This window comes from Acanthaster planci, linkage group LG05 (assembly GCF_054643075.1).
Source record: "Acanthaster planci isolate LZ-2023a linkage group LG05, COTS_SCS, whole genome shotgun sequence".
Lineage (NCBI taxonomy): Eukaryota > Metazoa > Echinodermata > Asteroidea > Valvatida > Acanthasteridae > Acanthaster > Acanthaster planci.
Genome location: NC_141781.1, coordinates 15628511 through 15655788, shown reverse-complemented (window position 1 = coordinate 15655788; position 27278 = coordinate 15628511). Strand labels below are relative to the sequence as shown.

The window sequence follows — 27278 nt, the reverse complement described above, 5'->3', positions numbered from 1 at the left end:
CACAAAAAATCATTATTAATAACTTTTTTAGGCTTGTTTGTTAAGTAATGGCCAGAATCAATACATGTAGCATGTAGCATCCAGTAATTAGTATGTCCAATCAACCGGTTGGTTAGACACAGGCATACATCTACCAGTTCTGCTGCTACTTTAACCAACTTTTAGAGTGCTAAGATTGAAAGGGAATTGAAACCTTGCAGAACAAATTATCAATCGTGTCACCACAAGTGCACATTTTAATCTTTCTTGAGCTTAGTTTAAAAAGGGACATTTTTATCTCAACGACCTATTTAAGGGAAAATGGGACATTCTGTGAAATTTGCAACGAATTAAAGTGTAAGAACTAAACACAATCTAAGGACAAATTTTATTTTTAATTTAGTGGAGTAGGATAACGATAACCTGGGGTAGCGTACACATATCAATATGTCGGGCCCGTAGCTCTCCCACAGAACCGCTCCCGCTCACCGCTAGCGATGTTTCTAGTACAAAAAGTCGTTCAAAACCCTCGTTAGTTGTCTTTGATAGAGATAATGCACTTGGAACCTTTCCACCTCGCCTTAATTTATGGACAGGCAACACAGGCCAGAAGACAATTGTATCGTAACCAAGAGCAGTCAATGGTCATATCTACAACACTGAACCATTTGCACCAAGATTCAAACTACAATTTTAATTATAGAATTTATTACATGTCTTGGCCAATTGCATATGTACGGCGCTCCTTGAGTGTCATCCACTCATTCATGTTTATCATGTTTATCAATTTATCATGTTATGTCGACATACAGCAGAGGGTAAGCGACTTACCACTGAGATTATCTCTCCAAATCGACTCCCTAAAGCCAATATGACGGTTTGTTGAGATAAGTATTATCTTGAGAGGTCAACCTATCAAAGTCGACATGGCAACTACTCGAGATGTATTACCTCGCCAAGTCGACTTTCTGACAAGTGGAGATGGGGACTTCTCCACACCTATTATCCCGTCAAGTCTACCTATTAAAGTCTGAATTACGACTTGTAATACACCTGATATCTTGCCAAGTCGACTTCCCAAAGTTGACATGACGACTTACCGAGAGCAATTAACTTACCAATGTAACATACTCAACAGTGCATGAGGACGAGGGCCTACCACTTGCAGCAGTCAGGCACACGAACGTATTACTCTGTTACAAGTATGTAGCCTTGTTCATTTCTCATGGATAATACATCTCGACAAGTTGTCATATAGATGTTTTCGAGCAAACAACAGATGTAGACAAGTTGTTATGTAGACTGTGGGAAGTCGACTTGGCGAAATAATACATCTCGACCGGTCATTTTTCAGAATTTTTAAAGAAGACTTGGTAAGATAAGAGATGTGGGTTACGGCACTCAAGTCGTAGTTTGTCGACTTCGTTAAGTCTACTCAGCAAGACAAGAGATGGGCACAAGTAAATACCACTTTGGGATATCAACTTGGCGAGATAATACAGTCACACAAGTCGTCATTTAGACTTCACTGGGCAGACGTGGCGAGATAGTACCTGTCGACAAGGCTTTATATTGATTTTTGTAAATCGATTTGGAGAGATTTCTTTGGTTGGAAGTCGCTTTAGTGTAGGCCTACGTGGACATGACGTGATAAATTGTCGAAGTATTTGAATAAGTGGACGGCACTCGTGGAGTGCCGCACGGTTGTGATGATGGTCAAATAATACGTTGCAGTCCAAATGAAGATCTGCCTGATTACAGCTTATATACGAAAGCTTGGTGGAAAAGCTGCAGATGAAGTGTGCGTTTGAGTCTTGACGAATAGCCGCCATCACCATCTTTGAGGTGACGGGCAGTATCTGCATACGATCAAAACAGACGAAGCGATCCATAAATAAAGCAATGGGTGAAAACAATTATCACACAAACTAGAGGCATTTACATAGCAACTACACAGACGTAAGTCTCCATCATTCGCTACGGCTCTTTGATTGGAGTCGAAAAGGCAACTTGACAACTTTGGAAAATAAAAGATCCAGGACACTGAATACGAGTTTATGGTTGTACCGGGGTATATGTTTGTACTAACGCATATGAAGAGAAACTGATCAGCAAAGTCAGTAAAAGGAAAATTTAATTTTAAAGCTCTTAGATTCAAAGCCTGAATACTTCATCAGTGCATAACAAACAGCAGTGTGTAATAAACAGCATTAAACTGGATTCATGCACACAAGATCAATTGGCTCATTTTACGAAAAGCCTCAACTGTAATAAATCACGTAAGAAACAACTACACCTAACACCAAAAGTTTGAAAAGAAAATTAGCAAATGTTCCCTAAAACCTTTTATGCAGGACACTATAAAAAAGAAGAAACATTGCAACAATAATGTATTTATCTGTAAATTACAACATAATATTGAACGGGGGGGGGCTTATGGACACCAAATAGCGGTATATTTCTCACAGGTGAAACGCTGCGTTTCAGGTGACCCGTTTGACATTTACCTAGCTGCCGCGCATTAGCGCAGGTGCTGCGGTTGGTGTGGACACACGGTCTCACTCCATCCACTTACACGTGTCACGTCAACGACTGAACAAAGAGGTAATGGGTTGAAGGGAATTTTTCCGCCTGTGAAATCCAGTCTGGTCGCTTTTACTCGATAATGGACTCTCACCCTTTACGCATTTCTGTAGTTGGGGAGTCAGGTTAGCGCAGTGTCAATTTCCTAGCCGTCCACCCAGACTTGGGTGGATTGGTTTTTAGTCCCTGCCTGATTAATTCGTTTTAGGGGGATATATGTCCAGTTTTTGTTTCTTGTTTGTTCCTTTCTTTTTTGTTTGTTTTGTTTTGTGTTATCTTCTCTATCCCCTTCCCCATCTCCCCCTTTCCCTCCCTCCCCCTCTCTCCCTCTGTCTGCACGTTTTTGAGCCCTTCGAGAACAGTGCCTTTGTACTTATGAGAAACCCTTGGTTTTACATCCAGAAAGATAGAAATTAGAAAAACAAGAAATCTACTGTTTTTCGCACAGAGTAATCTGCTATACTGTCACTGATTCCCTTGACATTGTCTGATTTCACACCACAGGGGCACCTCAGAGACCGACCAATTCGCTTGGATTGATTTGTACCAAGAAATTATTGAAGGGGATTGTCGTCCCCGAGGGAGTGTTTCTCTTCAGGATAAACGCGTGCTGTTTCTCTTAGGTGCAGAGTAACAACGCTACGTTTCTAAACAGACAATGCGGGAGAGGTAAAGCTCGATTTCGGAATTTGGAAAAAATTCCATTATGATTCACTCTATTAATGGAATTATCCAGAACCTTCCAGAAGACCATGGAAATTTTGAGCGATCGGAGACATCTTTGGGATTAACCAACTTTTAACAGAAGCATGATGTGTTTATACTAAAGGGTGAAAAAAGTCACTCTCAAAAAGAGTAATTTCTTTATAAAAAACACTCTAAGAGACTAAAAACCGCTCTCAAAAGAGTAAAAACCAATACATTAAAAGGAGCTAAAATTACTCAAAAAAGAGGAGCCATGTACAGGACAACTCTTTCTCGAGTTATATGGCTCCCTATGTAGCCGTCGGTGCTCCATACTGCATCTTAACTTAGCGCCTTTTGGTGCACCATTCAACTATTCTCGAAAGTAGGCCTACACAAATGTATTGTATGCATTTGTTGCACCTGTAGTTCTTACGACATTCTGCGTCATCTTCACATTTCGACACTCAACAGTTTGCACAAGTCCTGGCAGACAACATGCATCGCTGCCTACTTCCGTCAAGAGTAATGAACAACGGCCAAAGCAGACTCAGAACTCTCAATATGCAAACAAATATGTAAAACTTTGCAGTATGTGCCGTCTACAGACCCGTCAGTTGCAGGACTGCGATCAGTACAAGACCTAGTTTTTAAGTGATCGCAAGGCATATGTGAAGGCGAATGGCCTTTGCTTTGGTTGCCTCCACAAGGGCCATTACAGTCAGGAGTGCAAGAGACGACACAAGTGTAAAGTACGCAGTAAGCGTCATCCCACATCCCTACATGAGTGGCGATCAGGTGCAGGTGATGCAAATGTTTCAATTCAGTCATCTAACTAGGAAAGTAAAGTTGACCAAGTTTCTACCGTCTCTCACAAGTTGCACTTCGGCAAGTCAACCAGCACAGCAATGACTGTACCTGTATGGGTATCCTCAGCACATTCACCATCGAAGGAGACACTGACATACATGTTTGGCGTGCTCGACACCTACAGCGATGCCTCCTTCATTTTAGAAGGTGTCGCAGCTGCTCTGGGCATGCGACAGCCCTTGAGACTACGGTTGAAACAGATGAAATCTTCAACCACCATTGAATGTGACGCAGTCTGCAATGTACTAGTGAGATGGATTACCTCTCCTGTTCAGCTCAAGATTTGAAATGCTGTACACGTGATTTCATTTGTCAGACAGGGATCACATTCCAACGAGAGATACCGCAGATAAGTGGCCGCACCTTCAAGAGATCGCTGGAGAAATGCCAGCTCTGCAAAGTTGTGAAAAGAGCTGTTGATCGGATGCAATTGTCTCAGAGCTTTGATTCCAAGGAAGGTTATCACTGGAACAGATGTGGAACCATACACCCTTCACACGGACTTGGAATGGAGCATCAATGGCTCAGCAGCCCCAGAAAGCTACATCAACGCCATTCACTGTGGTAGACTTGCTGCGCGAGAGTTGCCTGGAGTCACATGAGCCATGCGAAGACGTAGCCTTCTCCCAGGAGGACATTGAGTTCATCCATTGTCTGGAAGCAGGCCTTACGAAGAACAAGTGTGGTCACCTTGAAATTCCGCTGCCCTTCAGGACAAAGCCGGAGATGTCAAACAGCAAGCGCCTAGCAGCAGTGAGACTCAACCACCTCCAAAGGAAATTGGACAGAGATGAAAGCTACAAAGAACACTACTAGGCCTTCAGGAGAGATAATCGACATGGGCTCTGCCGAAAGGGAAAAAGAAGAAGGACCCCCAGGTTCAACAAACTACATCCCACCATGGCGTTTATCATCACTACCAGAACAAGACCAGGGTAGTTTGAATGATCTCCTGAAAGGCCCTGACCTTACAAATGCCTTGGTATGAGTTTTGGTCAGATTCAGGCGACATGAGGTAGCTGTTATGTGCGACATAGAGAAAATGTTTTCCAGCTCCATGTGACAGAAGATCACTGGAACTACCTACGCTTCCTCTGGTGGGAGGGCAATGACACAAGTCACAGGCCCGTTGACTACCGTATGAAAGTGCACCTGTTTGGTCCAACATCCTTGCCCTAGTGTGCGAACTATGGCCTGAAGCGTAAGCAAAGGGAATTTTTATGTAGACGATGATATCACTAGCACACCAAATGCGGAGGAAACCACCCAGTTGGTCACAGAAGCTATCGACCTCTGAGAGAGAGCCGGCCTACATTCCACATGTTTGTTTCCAACAGCAAGACTGTTATGGCAGGCATCCCTGAGTCAGATTGCTCCATCGATGTCACTAGCTTGGATCTCAACTTTGACATCTCATCTGACCATCTCTGCTTCAAAATCTCGCACAAGAAGCATTTCAGCTCAAGGCGTGGCATTCTTTCAACGGTGGCATCTTTGTACCACCCATTGGGTTTGGTGGCTCCCGTGGTACTCAAAGGAAAACTAATCCTGCAGTGAAGGAGATGTTTATTGCAGCTTGGTCTTCGCAAAGTCCAGAGTTGCAGCATCCAAGGGAGTTACTGTACCGAGATTTGAGGTGACCGCTGAAGTGGTGTCAACTAAAGTGAGCACACTCCTAAAAAATGAGCTGGAGCTGCAGGAGGCAGAAGAGTTTTTCTGGATCAATTCTCAAGTTGTTTTGGGGTACCTTAAAGCACCCACAACCAACAGACTGAAAAGGAAAATACACTGTCAGTCGAGACAATTGAGTGAATGTCAAGCCTGCTGAGCCTAGCATGGCAGCTGTCCTCAGCGTTCATGCATACAAGCATTTTACCGTTGTATAACGTTTTGCAAACTTCTGCTTTTTTATTGTTCAAGTTTGGACAAGTGTTAGCAATGTAAGCTCTTGTTAGCTGCCGACGTAATATTATTTACTGCTCTTCTTTCTTGATTTTAATCGTTGTTTTTTATCCACATCGTTTTACCATCAACTACCAACCGTCAGGGAATCTTCTGCTGTTTTTATCGCCGACCTGTGTGTGTATGTATTTTTGTCGTATTTTGTTTCTCCATTGGATATTTCTTTGACTTTGTCTGTTGAACGCCAAACTTGACTACGGGCCTCTGTGATTTTGATGTCGTCATTTTGAACTTTGGTTTGTTATATGCACTGACTGCCGCTATTAATGTGTACGTAATGTATGGTTCATCAGCTTGCTATTTTATTAACTGTGGTTGGCTGAAACTTGTAATGCTGAATTTTGTTGCTGTGATTTGGTGTGGCATCCTAAACATTGGAGAAATGACATCTATTTTTGGACTTAGTATGTTATTACTACTACTAGGCCATGTAGGCCTAGGCCTTGTGCATCGCACCGCCTTTTCATTTGGACTGTCTGAATCATCGTCTGTAATTGTGCATCACAGTTCCATGGTTGCAACTGAGTGCCCATTTCAACAGCGTGGTACATTTTCCTTTACTGTGATTAATGCCGGTCAGTTAGAAGACCTGTTGTTGTCTGGGTTAAACATGGTCTCCTGTGTCTTGTTGTGGCCAGCCATGATCCGTTCATCGACTTGACCATCTACATGGACATTTCAATCAACCCAGGCCCGTCCAAAAATCTGGTAATGAACACACCGGCCGACTGCTCATCGGACTCTCATCTACCCGGTACATCCGATAGAGTTACATATTCACGTACTCAGTTACTTAGTTTTCGACAACGGAGTCCACCCTTGGACCGTAGTATTGTTCATCTGCTTCGAGCTAGGGGTATTCCTCGCCGACGTGGAAGTCGTGGTGGGCACTGTCGGAAAATTTCTGTCACTGTTGACAATTTTCCGCACCATGGTTTCCCAAAGAGGTATCAATCAAGGCATGACATCAATCGTACACTGATTCCAGTTTCGGCTTTTGTCGGTGACAAACCACAAACATTCCTGTTTTGATCGACCAGTTCTCTCGACCCTTTCGTGGTAACTGTTAGCGATCAATCAATCGCACCTTAACACCAGTGGCGCACATTCCTCACTCGTAATTTGTCTGTAAATCGTGGAGAGGATCACACTGTGAGACTCTGCACCCTTAATACTCGGTCTCTTAGGAATAAATCGGTGGATTTTCTTGATTATGTATGTAGTTCTGGAGTAGACATTTTTGACGATGCTTGCAGACTGGAGGCAACCCCTGAGGGATTTAAGCTGCTAGATCACCCAAGAACCAGCCGGATGGGGGGGGAGGCACTGCATTGCTTCTCCGTGATGGTATGGATGCCAGCAAGACGGCAGCCGGAGAACGTCAATCCTTCGAATTCTCGGAATAGTTGATTAGGTCCTGTTCGCAGTCTCTTAGACTGGTTATTGTCTATCGACCACCATATTCATCTATTCACCAAATCACTATTAATGCATTTATTGATGAGTTTTCTGACTATCTAGAAACAGTTATATTATCTAGTGAACCCCTTGTGTTTACTGGAGATTTTAATATTCATGTTGACATGGTTCAAAATCACGATTCCTTGCGTTTTGCTGAGATACTGGAATCTATGAGTTTACAACAGCATGTCATCACTCCTACTCATATACATGGTCATATATTGGATTTAATAATTACTCGTCAATCAGAATCTGTTATATTGGGCACACCAATCTCTGGTGAATTATTCTCAGATCATTTGCCTGTTTTGTGCAATATCGAGTTGAAAAGGTCCTGTTTATCTGTGAAAAATGTGTCTTATAGGAAATTAAAGGCTATCGACTTGGCTAAGTTTAATGATGACACATGTAATTCTGAATTATATAATGAGGATTCTGTTCTTATTTATTCAAAGGATCTCAATGGTCTGGTTGATTTGTACAAAGATACCATGGGCATTATTATTGATTGTCATGCTCCACTTACGTCCAAAACACTTGTTGTTCGACCAAGTGTACCCTGGTATAATAATAATATCAAATTAGCCAAGTGTGAAAGAAGGTAACTTGAGAGGAAATGGCGTTTGACTGGATCACAGCAGGATCTAAACATGTTTGAATCCAAGAAAAATAATGTTACTTTTTTAATGAAGATTGCTCGTCAGGAATACTATACCAACTTTATAGAAAAGAATAGTACTGATCCCAAAAGGCTTTTTAGGGTCTGCGGTTCTCTCTTTCTTAATAGGGTTTCTGTTTTACCTCCACATACCGATGCTCTACAACTTGCGAATCATATGAGTGATTTCTTTGTCCAGAAAATTGGTAATATTAGGCTAAAATTGAATTACTGATTTTAGTCAATTATCTCAAAATTGTGTTCGTGAACTGGTGACTGGCTCCAGTAAGAAAACGTGCATTCTTGACCTGATTCCTACTAATCTGTTTGTCGACTGTTTGGACTCCTTTTTGCCATTTGTTACTAAATTGATTAATCTTTCACTAAAGAGCGGGGAATTTCCAGCAGCTTGGGAATCTGCTGTTGTTCTCCCTTTATTAAAAAAACCTGGACTTGAGGGCAAAGTAGAGAGTTTTCGACCTGTGTGTAATTTACAGTCTATTTCGAAGCTGCTGGAAAGGGCTGTTGCTGATCAATTGCAGTCTCATCTGACACGGAATAATCTATATCAAATTATGCAGTCATCTTATCGTCAATTTCACAGTACTGAAACTGCTTTATTGAAAGTTCAAAATAATTTGTTGATGGCCATGAACAGGAAACACGTTACACTTCTGGTGTTATTAGATTTTAATGCAGCTTTCGACACATTGGATCATGATGTTCTTTTGAGTTTACTCCAGTTACGTTTTGGAATTATTGGCACTGCCCTCAACTGGTTTTTTGGTCAATGGTAAACTATCTAGTAAACGTAATCTTGAATGGGGTGTTCCTCAAGGGTCATGTTTACTTCCTTTATTGTTTATCTTGTATACTAGTCAGTTGTTTGACATCGTCAATGCTCATCACCCTAGATTCCATTGCTATGCTGATGATACTCAGTTGTATTTATCATTTTGTTCAGATGAAACTGGTAGTCAGGAATTTGCTCTGTCATTGCATACACGATGCCAGGCAATGGATGTTTAATAATGGATTATTTTTGAATGACAATAAAACGGAATTTATCATTATTGGCATTCGTCAACAAATATCCAAGGTAACTTTGGATGGTATTCATGTTGGGGAATCTGTCATTTCACCCTTGGCTGCAGCTCGTAACTTAGGTACCTGGTTTGATGCTAATTTGTCTATGAAAACTGATATTACTAAGGTTTGTGGTAGCGCATTCTATTATTTGCATAATATTAGGCACATTCGCAAATGTCACAAGCCCGGGTCCCCCTACCCTCTGACACGCAATGTGTGCACAGTAAATTATGCAGTACACTCAAACAGATAATTTAACTTCAAAATTCAATGAATTGACTGAAGGGGTAGCAAAATGCAGAAGATCAACAGTTTAAAAACAAAATGGGTTTCATAGAAACTAGAAGGCTGGTGGGCTGGTTAATAGTTACCACTAGCCCAAATTCGGACAGTTCAAAGGGAGAGTTGGTCAATTGTCCGATGTGCCGCTGTTACATGACTCTCAGCCAATCCTCGGCGAGGATGATGCAGGTGAGTCAGGGCTGGACTTAGCAGACCAACATGCAGGTAGGTAGCCGTGTCCCCCTGCGGCAGACTTGCTATTCCTATCCAGCCAATGCAGGACCTGGCTTGATCGTGCCTCAGTACTCAATGAGGTCCACTTACGGGAGCTCCGACTCCGTAATAAGGAGCCCTGAAATATTGAATAATCATACCCATGTTTGCTAATACACATGTACATCTTACGGCAAACATTTGTGCACCATTTGACCATCGGTCACTAAAATTGGCTTTTGAACTCCCCATTGTCACAGATATATAAAGTTATAGCACTTACATATACTAGACAAAACATAATGGCTAAATATTAGAAAATAATTAAAAAGAACACTTACAGTATATACTGGCTCCTGAGGTCTTACAGCACACTGCAAATTGTCACAGCCTGCCCTTCCTCTTTAAACTTTTTTTGGGGGGCAGCAAATCGCTCTCCCAACTTATGGCTACCAACAACACTGGATTTTCAATCCACATTAACAAGGTCAAAAGCTTAATACAATTCTGGCTTGAGAGCTATCGCACCACAGGCCTGTCAGTGTGTTTAAGGCTATCACTGCTGGACAACGCCTCAGTGAGCAGGCACTATAAAACACTATTCAGGTCCCCATGCCTGGTGTGTACCCATGCAGGTGTGAACCGTACAGGACCCCACCTTGCTTTGCATAAAAGGGCATATAAGGAAATTTGGCCAACTTGGCAACATACAGTTTGTGTCTTCAAATTAATCAAACACTTGGCGTAAAATATCACTGACTTGTGACTGCAAACATCTCTCCAAGGAATGTACTGAGACACTGATTCATGCATTTATCTCAAGTAGATTGGATTACTGTAATAGTTTGTTTTATGGCTTACCCAGTACTCATATTAATCAGCTCCAGAGGGTACAGAATGCTTGTGCACGACTCGTCTGCAAGACACCGAAATTTTGTCGAATTACTCCTCTTCTTATTGATTTACATTGGCTTCCGGTTTTATATAGAATTGAATTTAAAATTTTGTTGATGACATACAAAGTCTTACATGATTTAGCTCCTCAATACTTAACTCAGCTTGTCTCCGTAAGGCCTCGGAACCGTCACAATCTTCGTAGTTCCAGTGATGGTGTCTTCCTCAATTATCCACCAGGTCGGGCTATTAAAGGCTACCCTCGGAGATCGAGCATTTGAGTATTGTGTGCCACATCTCTGGAATAAGCTTCCATGTAATATTAGAAGTGCTACCAGTGTCATTACTTTTAATTCAATGTTAAAAACATATCTTTTTAATAAAGCATATTATTAATTTCTAGGCTCTGGGTGATTGTTAATTTTGATTGTAATTTTGTCGTTTTTAATTTTGTTGGACCTGTCTGGGAGAATCTGGGTGTTCTCTTGGTGAGTGTTTCCAGTTTTCGGGCACAAGGATTAGTCTTGGACGCACGATGGGTCGTTGGAGGGAGAGTTGGTGCTGGCTGTGTGTGGAAGTCCCACCATGTTTGGTTTAAACTTTTAATCAATGTTAAATTGTGTTTATTTTAATTATTTTGGGTCTTTGTAAATAGTTGTTTTAATAGGTATTTTTTTAAATATTGTTAAGCGCTCCTGAACATTTTTTTATGAAATGAGCGCTATATAAATTGAATTTAATGATAATAATAATAATAATGTCAAGGTTTGACTGTGATTATCTTCAGTGTAAGTCACCTTGCTAGTTTTGAGCATTAAATTTTGGAAATTACGTCGGCTGAAGATTTACATAAAGATTTGTTTATTTACCGTATAATTGTAAGGGGAATTAATTTGGTGGGAGTGTAGCCGTCGGCGCTTCATTCTGTAACTTAACTTTGTTGGCGCACCATACAACCGTTCTCGAAAGTACGCAAATTTAATACTTTCCAGCGGGTCGCCGTCAACATGGCAGCCTACAGCTCTCACGTTCTGCTAAGGTCGCAGCATAAAAGTGCAGCTGAGAAGGTGTGAACCACATGTTAACAACAGACAGTATTTGACCAGCCACAGTAGGGTCGCTAGAGTTTGGTCTACCTTCGATACACTCGGCACAGCGGTAAGTGTGTATCACATTGGTTCATGTACATATGCTTGTGGCATTTTGTACTGAACTTACTGGCAGTGATAGACGTTCAAATGCATTGCTATATATTGTTGCCTGTACTTCGGTGAGTTATTTATCACAACCTACATCTTCACATTCATAACATGAGTATACCTTAGCTGCATATTATAAGCTGAAGCAATATTACTTAAGTGTTATGTATGTAAGCACAATTTACTGATTACATGAGGTTTAGATGGAAATTGCAATGATATGTCTCAAAGTTGTCCATATATTGTTAACCGCCACATGCATTATTTGCCAATCTCACTGCTTTGCATTTTAGATCAGTTCACGTGTATGGGCTTGCTCTAGGTTTACAAATCACAGCTAGTTGTTTGCCTCACTGAAGCACTACATGTTTTCTTACATGTATGTTGTTTGTATTTGTTGCACCTGTAGTTCTTACGGCATTCGGTGTTTGGAACTCATCTTTTTGCTTTCAATAGCATCCAGTACATGGAATTCGTCCATTATATCCAGCCTATAAAATACTTGAGATGCCAAAAAGATGGCACAGGCCGAACATGCCATGCCCGTATGCGAACGTGTTCCGATCGACTCGTTAATATTGGAGGCAGGTACACCCTAGAAGAATGGAAATTTCACTCTTCTGGAGTGATTTTCTCTCTTTTAGAAGTTTATAAAAACGTCACTCTGTTTTAAAGTGGTTTTTCACTCTTTTGCATTTAAAGAGTGTTACGTGTGCACTTGAAATTAATACGTTTATCAACACACCAAAAAAGATAACACGGGAGGACAACAGGTTCCCGTCGGTACTGAGTGCAAATCGAACGATGGGAACTGCAAAAAAATAAGACAATGGTGATCTTTGATGCTTTTCATGAATATGCTGTTTTGACGGGGATTGAAAGGAAATTTTACTTCCTCATTCATGAACAGTGTCTGCTATAATTTTCAGAAAAAAGGACCAATATAGTTTTACCTTATGATGAAATCTTTACCTCTTGTTTTCCTTCATTGATAATCTTTGTGTCCCAATTTAGGCTGTCTCAGGGCCTTTTGAAGGTTTTTTTATCATTATAAAGATCCAAATATGAAAAGCAGTTGCCAGTGCTTCATGGCTTCGACTTTGCTTTTGGTTCATGGTGGTTGTAGTTCGTGATTTTTTTTTTTTCTAATTCTTTCTTCCTTTTATCCCTCCCTTTCTAGCTATCTGCAAAGTTGGAACACAGTCGTTCGTGTAAAGTTCAGAGGATACAGTGCTTTGAAGGGTGCACAATCAGACATGCATTTCCTGAGATATAGGGTGTTATTAAAGGATGTACTGAACCTAATAATGTCACGTGACTTGTCAAATGATGACGCATCATCACATCAGTTCAATTGTTATTTTTGAGGGCTTTGAAAAACTTTTTTTTCTGAAGAGGTACATTGTAAAAAATGTGAAAGAAGAGAAATGTGAAAAAACACAAATAAGACTGTGACGTCATTATGATATAATTTTTTTCAAATGTAACTCAACTCTGTTTTCATTCATACCATAGAGCTTGTAGATATATGATCCATACAATTCTTAGCTCCGTTAGGCTTGATGTTGAGAAGCTGGGCTGTAAAGAACTCAACTATGCAAGCATGTAATGTGATCTTAAATTATCTTAAATAATTGTTCTGTTGGAAATTTTAGAGAAAAGAAAGATTTTAAAGAAAGATTTGTTCAGATCAGAACAGTATTTTCTACAAACCACCTACTGTGCCCTCACATACAAAAATGTAACTGCTGACTTCCCTGAATCAATTTTTGAAACTTTCATTATGTGACAACTGCCCTTTTTACTCCAGCTTGTGAGCGGCATCTTTCAGGTCATCTCTGCTTGGCTGATATCTAATCAAGAAGAGAGACAACCAGTTACAACCTACTTCCACTGGGTACTAATCTGGATCCGAAATTTTTGTCAGGTCTATACCATCAAGCTCGCCATGGATATGGACGCATACCACTTGACCACACATGATCAATTAGAAGGCCAGCATCACATCGACACCAGGCCTAGTGAACATATTGGCATGGGTTGCTGATATATGAATCCCGTTGTTAATAAACACATTTGAGCAAAGTCGCTGAATCATGCCGAAATGTTTAAAAGGGTTATTCCCACAGTCCCAGTCACTTGGAAATGCTCGCCAAGTGACTGTGACTGGGAAATGACCGCAGATGCTGGAACTAGCACGAACTGCGCGACACAGAGCATTTTCCTCAGCCCGCTTGTACCCTAGCAGCAGCCGCACGTACACGTGTACAGTGCACCAAATTGAGGGCAAAGGTTACCGTGTACACAAATTATATCAGAAGATAATATTTGTAAATAGCGTCATTACTTCATACTTCGCTCTTAAATATAAATCGTGCTAATCTGCACATATATCTAAAATTGGTAAAATGAAATTTACAGTATTTCTGCAGAGGTTGAAAGTAGTTGGACTTAATTAACTTCCAGAAATTATGACAGGAAGATAGTTAGTCGTCGTTGTCGGCATCCTTTCGTCTTCATGAGACGATGAAGTAGTGCCGGTTTCTGCTCATTTGCACCTGCGGGGGTGGCTGTACAGCCCAATCCGCGAGTGGCAGTCCTGTTGGCAATTGGCACATATAAAAGAGCTAAGTTTCTGTCGCTGGCGCTGTTCTTTCTTTCTGCCTTAATCTTTTGGCGGTGATGGCAGTGTTTCTAGACTCCTCACCCATCCACACACCGCACTTCACAGTTGCGCGCCAGGACGTGCAGTCCTCAGCAAGGTCCTCCCACGTGGCAACATCGATGCCGCAATACTTCAGGTCTCTCTTGCAGACATCTTTAAAGCGTAGGCGAGGGCGTCCGATTAGCCGTGCGCCCTCAGCCAGCTCGCCATACAAGAGGTCCTTAGGGATGCTGCCAAGGTCAATTCTTCGTACGTGGCCAAGCCAACGTAGGCGTCTCTCTCGCAGGATGGCGACCATGCTTATCATGCCGGCACGATGCAGCACCTTCACGTCGGGAACCTTATCCTGCCAGCGGATGTGAAGAATGAGTCACAGGCACCTAAGGTGGAAAATGTGGAGTCTCTTTTCCTGCCTTGCGTTGGGGGTTTACGCCTCGCTGCCATAGAGAAGGGTACTGAGCACACAGGCCTGGTAGACGCGCAGCTTTTTCTTCTTTGTGAGGCTGGAATTGTACCAGACTCTCTGGTGTAGCTTGGACATGACTGCGGCTGCCTTTGCGATCCTGCTGCTAATCTCTGCCTCCAGGGTGAGCGAGCTTGAGATGGTGGACCCAAGATAGGTGAAGTCGTTGACAGCTTTCAGCACGTGGCCGTCGAAGGTGATCGTATGGAGCTGGTCTGTACCCAGCGCCATGAAATTGGTCTTCTTCAGACTGATGGTCAATCCGAACTCCTTGCTGGCGAGGGAGAGGCGGTCGACAAGCTGCTGGAAGCTTTCTTGCGTGTGAGACCTGAGGGCTGCTTCATCCGCGAAAAGAAGTTCGCGGACGAGCACCTGGGTCACCTTGGTCTTGGCACGGAGACGGACGACGTTAAAGAGCTTACCGTCCGCCTGGGTGTTGATGTACACCTCCTCGCTGCAGTCCTTGAAGGCGTACTGGAGGAGCACGGAGAAGAAGATACCTAAAAGTGTCGGTGCAACGACGCAGCCCTGCTTTACACCGCTGCTGACAGGGAAGGCCTCCGAGGCAGCGCCGTTGAAACACACCGTGCTATGCATGTTGTCGTGGAAGGAAGTGACAATAGCAAGCAGGTGTAGGAGGCAGCCGATCTTTTGGAGGATCTTGAAGAGTCCGCTCCTGCTGACCAGGTCGAATGCCTTCCTTTGTAATATCGATGAAGGCAAGGTAGAGAGGCATCCGTTGCTTCTGGTACTTCTCTTGAAGTTGATGCAGCGAAAAAGCCATGCCCACCGTCGACCGGCCAGCACGAAAGCCACACATGGATTCTGGGCCTACTGAGGGTGGTTCGATGGAGGCCATGAGCGTGTTCTTCACGAAAAGCCAACACCATGCTGGCAGGTCTCCTCAGGGGGCTTGCCCTGCCACAAAAAGGTATAGCTCTCTTCCCTGAGGCTGCCAGCGAGCTGCGTCTCCTAAAGGCAGGCGATGTCTACGCGAAGCCGAGAAAGCTCTGTGCCGATGATGGCGGTCTTCCTTGTATCATCGACTTGTTGAAAGTCAGTGGAGAGGCCAGGGTGCATAGTCCTGACATTCCAACTGGCAAAACGAAGACACGGGGTCTTCATTGGTTGTCTCTTTCCTCTGGTGCGGGAGTTTTTTGGCCCACTCTTCCAGTAGAACTCTACTCTCCACGCACCCAGTGGATCAGGTGAGCCATGGCGGAACAGCACCTAACTGGCTGGTGGGCAGTAGCTGTTCAATGGGACTGCAATGGTCCCTCCCACCGGCGGAGATGGCCCCTGGCGCCCGTTATCTTCGCCAATCGGTTGGACTTAAAACCGGTACCTGCGCATCTCCCGTGTTGTGTCGACGCATTTCAGCGACACCGGAGTGTCCTCTCCAGTGGAGCTACGTAGCCTGGAAGAGTATATAGAAGACAAGTTGTTATCCAGGCAGCAAGCCCCCCCCCACGTAGCCGTCGGGTCCAAGGGAACGACAAATGTCGATACTGCTTGGGCACCGACAGCGTCGCAGGAGTTGCTGGAGTGGCATTTTCTTACCAAACCGCTTTCGGGACTCCAGCTCCTGATTTCTGTCGGAATTTACTCCCCTAGCCTGTCTCAGAACGGGTAGACCGCAAGGCAGCGGTGGTTTGAGATAAGAGATTCCCTCTCCTAGATGAGCTACCACTCCCAGGTTATTTAGCCCCATTTGCCCGAAGCAAAGCATCCCCTCCTCTCTGTGAAAACAGGTCCACCGGGCTCAGAAACTGAGCCGATTGAGAAGGCCAGGATTGGGACTGGGCTGTCAGAGCATGTGATGTTTGAGCGAGCAGTGGGTGCATTTTGATGGACAGAGGGAGCTTATATCCACCTTCCAGGCCCGACAGTGACAACCCCTTTGGACACCTTTGGATAGTTAGTAGTATGCATGCTAATTCGTATTTATAAATCGTGAAAGATTACTAATAAAAAAATCAATGAATGAGGTCACGGTGACGTAGTTCAGAAATGCAATCAGGGATTGACTGTTACAGAGTGAATTTCATAACGATTAGACATTGCCTAATACGTAATATTTAAAATCGTACATCATAGTAACGTCATCATGACGACAAAAAATTAAAAATGGTATAAAAAATCAGGTGGTAATGTCATCATGACGTAGCTCAAAGTTTCAAATAAAACACATTTGGATTTGTTTCTGTGCAAAATTCAGTGATATAAGCCCCAAAAGAACTCAACTTTGTGGGTTTGTCACGTGACGAGTAATGACGTCGTCATGACGAATATCTCCTAGGACCATCCTTGGGTGGTGGTCTAAGTATATGCAAAGTTTGAGGGCAATCACTCTTACTAAAGTGACAGAGTGCAATGGCGGAAGGTGTATTGGCGTGTATAAATGAGTATTGCGAAATCACGCGTTTTTCACCCTCTTAATCCCAATGTTTTCCCAACACATTATTTATTGTCACAACTGCAAAAAAGCAAGGCGTTTTGAGGGGTTTCTTTTCCCGTCTCTAGAAAAGTGTCCTATACTTCACCATCGCGAACCAGAGAACGAAAACTATAGCTGTTTTGGCAGTGTAGCCGAAGCAGCTAATTGTAAAAATAATTACATCATTACGTTTGACAACGTTTGTCTTTGTAAATCAACATGTACTCTCGTCGACAAAAATTTCAACACCAGCACCACAATTTTGAAAGCAGGCTAATATTTTTCCTAGTCAATATTTAGTCCTTTTATAACTAATACAAGGAGACCAAATACCACTCATCAGCAAGGGCATTGACTAGAATATTTTAGGCGATAAGGTTTCCGTATGTAATAAAGCTCTGCTGACAGGTTGTAGTGAAATATTTATTCTCATAAACTTCCCTCAACTGTCCATTAGCCTTGCTGTAATTGCTCTAATCTGCCTTGACCATAGGGTCCCACATTGTATTAGACCTGACGAGTCTTGACAACATCCTCTCTCTTCTCGTCAAGACGTTGTCATCTCTGAAATTCTCTGGAGACCAGCAACGTTCCTACGCTCGCCAGCTTTACCGAAAATATTTAGAGTGGATTGGTATTCTTGTGGAGCCTGTGGACTTTCATTGCCGGCTGAATTTTACGGGAGGGTTCGGTGCGATCAGATTTCCCTCTTTTCAAGTGGAGCTTAAAAATATCCCCATCACTTTGCCAGGACCTCTTCGGTTTCGTTTTTTTGTGTGAAATATTTAGCAAGTGGCTAATCCTGATGATTAATTAAATTGAGTTCTTAGCCGACGGATATTCCGCTTCGATCTGCGCTTGAGGGTAAATATTCTAACTGGGTAAACATGAATAAGCTCGGAGAGGTAGCGCTATTAATCAATCCCATACAAATTGTGTTCGAAAGGGAAAGACGGCATAACGCAAAAGACACAGGTAAGATGTCCACATCATCATTATAAAAGCCACAATTGTCTTTTAAGAAAAACGTACCCCTTTCCCCTTTTTCGTACCTTCAAACCTTCACTTAAATGAATCACTTCTGATTATTTTATGCACACAACAACTTTAGGAGCGACTTATCTCTGCCACATTCGATGGCACATACTCGTTGAATACAGTGCCCTGGATACCGATAATTACAGACACTGTCGTTCATGTATACAACATCCCTTTTAATACTTCAACAACTTGCAATTAATTTGCAAATTTTATACAGTTCATGCAAGACAATAAGCACTAATTTCTGTCGGCCCTTTCTCGTTCTGTAAGCGTTATTTTGAATGCTATATGTGCCAAATGACGGGAAAATAACATACTATTAACCAACACTACAGGAACCCAGCCCACGTTATGGTTTAATGACTTCACTGAATTTTGATGCCAAAGATAAAAAACTCTAGTTAATAACATCATTGCAAAAATAACATTATTTCTGACACTGACTTTAAAAAGGGGCGAAAATTCATCCTACTAAGTTTCTGCTGTCGATAATGTCATCGTTTGAAATTCACAAAAATATATAGTAATTTGGTGTCTATCCAGAGTTATGGTTAGCTGAAGTAGAAATATACCTACGTGATTTCAAATTATGGCTCAATGATTTCAAATGAAAACACCTCGATATTAAGACGTCAAGGAATTTGGAAGTTTGTGATGGAAAACAGAGGCGTTGCTAGACAATTTTAGATGGGGGTGCCTCATGAAATCTGTCCGTCAAATTTCATTAGTGTAATGGTATAGGCTGATTCTGGGATATGACACTTTCGTAACCTCCCCCGTCCTTTCCCCTTCCTTCTCCATTCTGCCAACGACAACATGATTATGACAATAAAACGACTAATGGGGGCGTGACATCACAGCGCTGCCTTTTATCGGGGGATTTGAGAAAAATGAAGCTCCAACAACTAATTCCTTCAACGAGAATGACCGATTGATGACTCTGACATTTCATCGCTTTGAAAGTTCATCAAATAATTTGTTTTTGTTAGTAAAGTATTTATAGCCCAGTTCGGTGAAAGTACAGCAAATGAAAGTTGTATGGCGTTGACTACGATCTATTGTGTTTTGCACTATCGGCATTCAGAAATTTCGGTTGACCTTGCCAAAATGTCTCTTCGAGTTGTCTTTGCTGATCGGTCCATTCCTGTTAACTGCGGAACTAAAGGTCAAGCAACGTATGTGGTAACTAATAACTGCTACCAAAAGTTAGGTCTCTTAAAAGAGTTAAACACGAGCATGGAATGTCGTTCAGTCGTATAGTTATTGTTCTAAACATATCATAGGTAATGGCGTTAACAGTGAATCAAAAAACATGCTCATTTCAGCATTGAGGTTATATTCTACGGAGGCGTAAATGGGCCACCTGCAAAAATTTTAGGTGGTATCTCGTCACAGCAAGTTACTATCTCGCTGCGTCGACTTACTACCTCGCCTTCGAGGACGAAGGTTAAGTTTTGGTAATTTTAAATGCAGAAACATCCAAAGTCAAATCTCTCTAAAACTGCAGAGACATTATCAGCGGTGTGGCGGGGGGGGGGGGCGACCAACAGGGATTGGTGATTTGGTGTGTCAGATGGCACAGTTATGTTTATGAAGAGCCCGCTGAGCCAGGCAATACGATTATCGGCGGGATGGCGGTTTCTGGTGGACTCCTCGAAAAGGGTGATTGATAAATTGAAGTAGCAGAGTATCTGGACAGTGGTTGCTACATGTTTGTTTGCCTGTCGTATGTCAGTTGGTGGCCCTGTGTTTGGTAACCAACCCCTTGCCTGCACAATATTATCAGTGCTAGTAGTTTCTTCTTGAGTAATCTGTGACACCGATAAAACAATATTGAAGCTGTGGCAGAATCGTATTGATTGCGTCCCTCTGTGTGTAATGAATAATGCGTTCAATTCAACGGTACCTTTTGGACAGAACTGTATTAATATGACTGGTTCCCGCCCCCATTTCAGAGAGCCTATTCAAAGTAAGTAAGAATAGAATAATGTAGGGACGTAAACCAATCTAATCTACGAACTACCAGTGGGTAGAGCTTCGTACACGACTGTTTCGCAAAATGACAGATGTCAACGCATGTGGGACCTATTTGGTCTCCTAACAAAAAAGGATTGATACAAGTATTGCATAAAAACAACCAAAAAAATGAATGTTTAGCATTTGTACGTGCAATGGTAAGACATAAAATGTTCCATTCCACTTGAATAAAAACCTGTACATGTCCCCTCATGAAAATATTCTTACCATTGCGCTTACAAATATCCATTATTTGTATACTAATATTAAGACAATGAATGAAGTGGGTTGTCCTGTACTTTGACCTGTTGGACAATTTATGGACTGACAAACGACGACAAAGTACGATAAGGGACAGTTACAGACCAGCAGGATATATATCTTAGACATTTCTGGATGTATATGAATTATTAAAAGATTGCGAATAAGACATTAAAATGTGTTTCAGTTGTGTGATAGAGGTAGAGTTAAAAAGCTTCAAGGAGAATATTAGACTGTTGCTGAAATTAGTACTTAGTCAATATTTTTCTTCCAGATGCTTCTAGTTTAATGACAAAAAGGAGTTTTTGCTTAATCATATATCTTTTTAATTCAAAGAAAAAAAATCAGTTGAAATATGAAAGCAACTGACTATTCATATCATGTATATATGAAAAATTTTGAGGCTAAAATAGTTAAGATCATGCATTGAAATGTAATATTTCAAAATTGGCAAATAAGGTCTGGTGTGATTTCGATAACCAAGCACTAGATACTATTTTATCCATCTAGGATGGAATAGTTTAAGGATAGTGGAAGGATAAGTAAATTATAGAGTTCTTAAGATATTTTTGGGTTCGCAAAACCAAAGGTGATTCATTTTGCCAGTGGTTTTAAATGTGTTACTGGCCACGTCATGAACGTGCATCTTCCATGAGGTTGGGCTGTCAACAATAATAATTTCTGTGAAACCAGTGCCATTTACTTTTTCTAAGCTAATGCCATGACGGACTAAAGGAAATGTTTGAGTATATTTCTTCTGTCTTAGACAAAAAAACACAAAATAATTTGAATTAAGAACATCAAATTACAGTTTCTATGCCAACCGCGCGTATCTTCATGGGTTTAACATTTAAGAGGAATATTATTATACAGCTGCATCTGCATTATTATGAGTGTACTTTGAACTTGTGTCATCTGAAAATAAAGAAAAAAGATATAATGTCACATGTATCAGCGACGTTACTAATATTTACAAATAAAACAATTTTGTTAGATTTGATGAAATAAGTTTTAACAAATCAAATCCGAGTCATTTCAACCAGGTTGAATTGTTTATTATCCATAACACGTTTTTATATCGTTTGCAGAGCAATTATCATTTTTTTTTCATCTCTTTCGACTTGGTACACGCAGCGTTTATGATGTATATTTGGACCAGTCAATCAGTCCTACGGTGCAGTGGTTGGGAAGCATGGTGTCTGGGTGTGGAATATGCATTGCTTAACGAAGAAAGAGTTTATAACAGTCGCAGCTAGCGGGTTCTGCTGCTGAAGATCTCAGCCGTGTAATGACAGATTTAACTTATACTTGGTATGTCTTCAGAAAAGAACATTTTTGTACAATTTGTAAACTTTCACCCCTTAAACAAACCACTTGTGATTCCGATCGTTAATTATTTGTATTGCCACTCAATTTTGAGATCTATTTCCCAACAAGGTTGAAGAGACCATGTAACAGAAATGTTTACTGATTCAGAGAAAAAATGGTTGCATTGTTCCTTCAATTCGAAAGACAGGTAAGCCTAAAAGCCTATGAAGTTGGTTTCTAAATTTGAGCGAGATATCAAGCCATAGGCTCGGCATAAAGTGTAAGAAAGTATTCATCCAAACGAGGAATGTTTACCCTCAGTATCTTTTCAGCTAAGCACATTAGTCATTCGGTCAAGTTTCATCACTTTTTTCAAAGATTGATAGTGCAAGTATTTTTGTTTTATTTTTCGAACTGATGACAATGTACAAAAGACAGTAAGTGCATTTCGAAAATATAAAATCTACCATTCTACTTAATCATTGTCGCCGCTTCTTCCTAAAACAAATTCCCATGAAAATCATTCGTAATTAATCAGTGCAAAAAAAATAAACCACATTCTGCTGTCAATTTTATTGTAATTCCGTGCTACTATTATACTACTAGAAACGTTTTAACAAGTTCAATTTTTTTTTTACTTCTTGTCTTCAACCTGTTTATAATGAATTAGTCGTTGTATATTCTCAAAAATGTGGCACAGTAGTTAATAATTTTAAGCTTTGTAACATCTGGATTGGAAAATGTCACATTCTTCAACACCTGCTCGACTATTCGTCAGCTCATTTGCAATATGTTTGTTGACTTTTTATCCTTACAAAGGTCAGACCGAGTTTTTGACAAAGATAATATTTGTACTACAAATCGTACGAAGGCGTTAATAATTATACACGGACTGTCAAGGAGGACAACGACGGGGGGTTTGCATAGGGCAAATTTGATAAGGCACTGAATAAATTGGACCTTTATTTCAGATGCACAATATAATTACTTTTTATAGGGATCTATGCTAACTTCCCTAGATGCAGTGGGAGAAAAATATAGATATTAATTTTTAATTTTCATAATCAAAGGACAAAGACCTACGTTGTTGAGATAAATATCCTCGAGTCTACATTTAATGCACTTTTGCTTGCTTGCTTAATACGATTATTGTTACATGCAACGTAATTTCCGTCCACTGTGATGTACTGTTCATGCTTTCAGAAATACTGTAACTATTTATTTGTTTCACTATGAAGATGGCACATTGTGAGATGTTTTTCCACCCAACCACTGAGTATCAATGAGTTGAGTATCAATGTCTTACATCAATCATATCCTCTAAATCTTCACCTCCATCTCCAAATACTTCGAGTCAATTAAACCCACTTAGTCATTTTCAAAACTACCTTGCCGCCTCTGCGTGATATTTTAGCCTGGATAGTCTTACACTTAACACACTCCGGAACCCTAGCGTCAATTTGGAAAGACAAGTACGGAAAAAGTCCCTAAGGATTTATAACGCACTCTTTACTTGATTGTCAGCACTTACAAGAAGATGGGAGTGGAAAATAAATCAACACGAGGACATCTTCTTCCCCTATATCCAGTATTAGCCGTTCAAGTGTTTTAATGGCTCAAGTTTCAAGCATTATATCAAGCAAGTGGAACACAAATTACTGGTGAAAAAAGCTGTTTAAGGAAGATGTGTGTCTAATGTGCCTGCAGGCATCACCGCTGTGATTACCTTGCTCTTATCATCAGAAAGTACTAGTGGCTGTTGCTGCTATTCTTTATAATGCATTTAAGTTTTGGCTCAGGTTAAGTATAATTCCATCATTCCGTACATCACCTAATCCTACCCAGCTTTCCATGTATTTGTTGAAGAGCCTTTTGGCCTTTGTGACCCCTTGAATTGCTTCCTTTATGGTATTATTCCACTCATTCTGGTATTATTTTACTACTGTTAATCACTCCCACTACCGTGTAAGTGTTTAACACTGCAACTTAACCCGGCCATGTAATTTAATGTGCCGAGCGTATATGAGTTTTAGTGCCCTTGATGCGTTCATCCCAGGTAAATGTGTTGGTTTTTAATACATCAAAAGTATTCAATAAACAACATCCACTAAAATCAAATATTAGGACGGATCTGCACCTTTTGTAAGACGTTGAACCAAAATGTTTAATTTCACCCGGATGAAATCGTGAAAACTATGACCTTCAAAAATAATTTCCGGCCATACTTTTAATTTCAATTAACTGTTGTTGCTTAGGTACGGTATATATACTCTGCATAGATTTTCTTTGTTTCACGGTGTACTGTAGCAGTCACGGCTCTTCCTTCTCAGCCTTTTGAACAGCAACGTGATGCTTCATCTCAGAGGAGCCCAGGAGAAGCGTGATATGCTAACATCTGGGAATGAAGCATTTTTGCCTCCGGAAGTCTTTTCTGATTTGATCTTTAGTTCTGGACCTCAAAAATACATGCAATAGATTTCTCCTCGATAATCGGAGCCTTAACAAAGTCTATCTATCCGAAAATCAATTCGGTCTGAAACGTCGAGCCGAGTTCCAGCTCATTTACAAAAGAGCTTTCATTAAGAGGTGTTGATAGAAACAGTTTATACTAAGGGGAAACTATATTAGCAAAGAAGTGAGAAATTAAGAACGTTGTAAGTTTCTCCCTGGCTTGGTTTGTTAATTGGAACGTGAAGGATATTACTGCGGCAAGCTTTCATGTAGGGGTATAACCAAATACTCTCTCAGGCAACTATGATACCGGGAAATTGTAATTTTAGGTACTCTTTCCCCTAATACGGTAATAAATGCATTAATGTGTCAATGACCCTGTAACATTGCTGTAAATAAGTTGCCGGAGAGTTTTCATTTTCTACTTTTGACTTTTGGATTTTGACGACATCTTAATCACTTATAGTCGACTACATTTCGTCGTTGATATCGATCAAATTAGCTGTACAGGACTACACTGTTGAAATATTTATAATATTTACGTATTGTCGCTTTTAACAAAAAGTTCATTATGAAACAGAAAAAAATATCTGTAAGAAGCGGATCACACATCAGTCTCCTCCGAAGCACCGAAACCTGTCCTGCAGAAACTCCTAGGTTTCAGTCACTAATGAGTGATCGAAATGTTCAGTCAGAATGTCTCATTGTCACTTTCCTGCAGGTTACGACTTCTCTCGATTGACAACATTTTCCATTATCAAGGTTGTTGTTTCTGGTATTAGCAGGGGAGAATCTGCGTGGGGGCTGTGCGCAGCAGCCCACAGAATTCAGCTTAAACTCCCCCTTTCAAATATAAAAAGGCAAGGAATATTTTCAGCCTATACACATTTTCTAGAAACACATTTATTTGTCTGCAAGATGGTAGTTTCTCTCAGTGGAAACGAATATGACTGTTTTGTCAAAGCCTGAGAGCAAGAGTTGTGTACGCTCTTGCGTGTACATCGGCCCAGGCTTTCCAATCTGCGTCGATTGCCTCATTTGAGCTCGCCGTTTAATGATGTAGTTAATAATGCTTCAACTAAGCAAGAGCCAGCAGACTGCACTTAAGCTTCACTTTGCTCCGTGAAATGATATTTTAAAAACAATATCGAAACAAAGGATGGTCGCCCGTTCAAAACAGGCATTTAAACGCTTTCTGCATTGGCTTGTTCTGTGCAGCCTGGATTAATCTTCCCTCCAGCCTTTCTCTATAACTGGATTATTTCTACGGTTTAGGGAGTTCAGGGTACCAACAACAGAGCACCCTTTAAGAGTCGGCGAGAGGATTTCTGAAGCTTGGTGCAAAGGTTTTGAAACACACGTTTGAGCTATTACTTAAAAGAATTCCAGAAACTGAGGATGATATCAATAAGAAACATCACTGCTGTCCACAAAATTCTGATTATTGAGGAACGACTTCTACACAGGTTTGAATATTAGCATTGAAAGTCACATGGCAAAAAATTAAAAAAATAATAATTTGTCTGGACACTGGATCTGTTAGAAAAGAGACTGATCTATATATACACGACGAATCAATACCTACAGCCCAATTCGACCAATAAACAGGCAGAACTCATACAGAAAACTGATCAGAGTGTCAAAGGTTTGTAAAATCGTGTCCGAATCAACTGACTACTGCCCGGAAATAGCACACGCATCTAAAGGAGATGATAAAAGTCGCTAGCAAGTGGCTTCTGTAGACACCAATGTTCTTTCCGGACGCAGCCATAACACTTCGACTCGGCCTTATAGAGTCTAAGGTGGTCATCATAGGCATTGACAGAAAAACTGTCTTTGGTTAAAAATATCTGCGACTGTCTGCGAACTGTAATGGTATTCATTTAACTCATACGCTATGTTGTCGCAATCTCTCTATCGTCCTCTTAAAAGGAGATGGATTGATTGATACTCGAGGATAGCATGTCTGTTAATGCACTTGATCCATTTGCCTGCGTGCCTGCCGCGTCCTAAGTAGAATAAATGTAAACATATCCGACGGGCAAAGAAGGCTTGATCCATCCTTGTTCCATTTCAGTTCGACCACGCCCTATGGCTGATTGCATCAGCGAGCCCTTCATGCTTCCAGGATGTAACCTTTTATGGCTCATTTTAATGGACAAGGCGCTAACTGCTTGTCAAAACAAAACGACCTGCTTTTATAGTTTTGCAGAAAACGAGAGTAAATTGTCCATATTGGCACGGCGTATATTCCATACCACTGACAGCTATTTTCAACTTTTTTCTTTTAAATATTCATTCATACTTAACTGACTTTGGTTAAAATAACCAAAGAATATATCGTCACAGACGGCTTTAACATGACTGCTACATTACAAGCTCAAGTGAAAGTTCTGAGTTTCCACTTAATAATGTTAAGGGCAGATCCAATGGGTCCATCTCCTCCCAAAAAAGGCGCCTTTTTTCTTTATCGTTTCCCTTCTTCAAAAAGCAGCCCCAAATATGTTTCTTGCTGGTTTATCAGCAAAATGGAAATAACAAAGAGTGTTCATATTGCATTTTTGTTAGTTGTGGTTTTAAACAAATCGACCGCGCAGTAACAAGCGTATTTTGTTATTTGGCGAGATATCGTTACTTTTTGCCTAACCTTAGTAGCGTATCCGGGATGCGTGGCAGAATTATACGGGCTAGAGAAATTGAGAGCACAGTTGGAACCCGGATAAAATCAAAGTGGGATGGTAGTAGATAACAGACGCAAAACC

The 27278-nt window shown here is 41.1% G+C and overlaps 1 protein-coding gene across 6 annotated transcripts in view; it reads right to left on the bottom strand.

Moving 5' to 3' along the window:
• LOC110990465 (G protein-coupled receptor 54-like) overlaps positions 1–27278 on the bottom strand; it is a 218528-nt gene that overhangs the window by 54176 nt on the left and 137074 nt on the right. For 2 of the 6 annotated variants that reach the window (XM_087137224.1, XM_087137225.1), the window contains one exon: positions 7037–16419. The exons of the other annotated variants lie outside the window; for them this stretch is intronic. In XM_087137224.1, the coding sequence (XP_086993350.1) occupies positions 14967–15599 (633 nt within the window). In that variant the 5' untranslated portion in view covers positions 15600–16419 and the 3' untranslated portion in view covers positions 7037–14966. Of the gene's footprint in view, positions 1–7036; positions 16420–27278 lie in introns of those variants that run through there. 6 annotated transcript variants of the gene reach the window in all.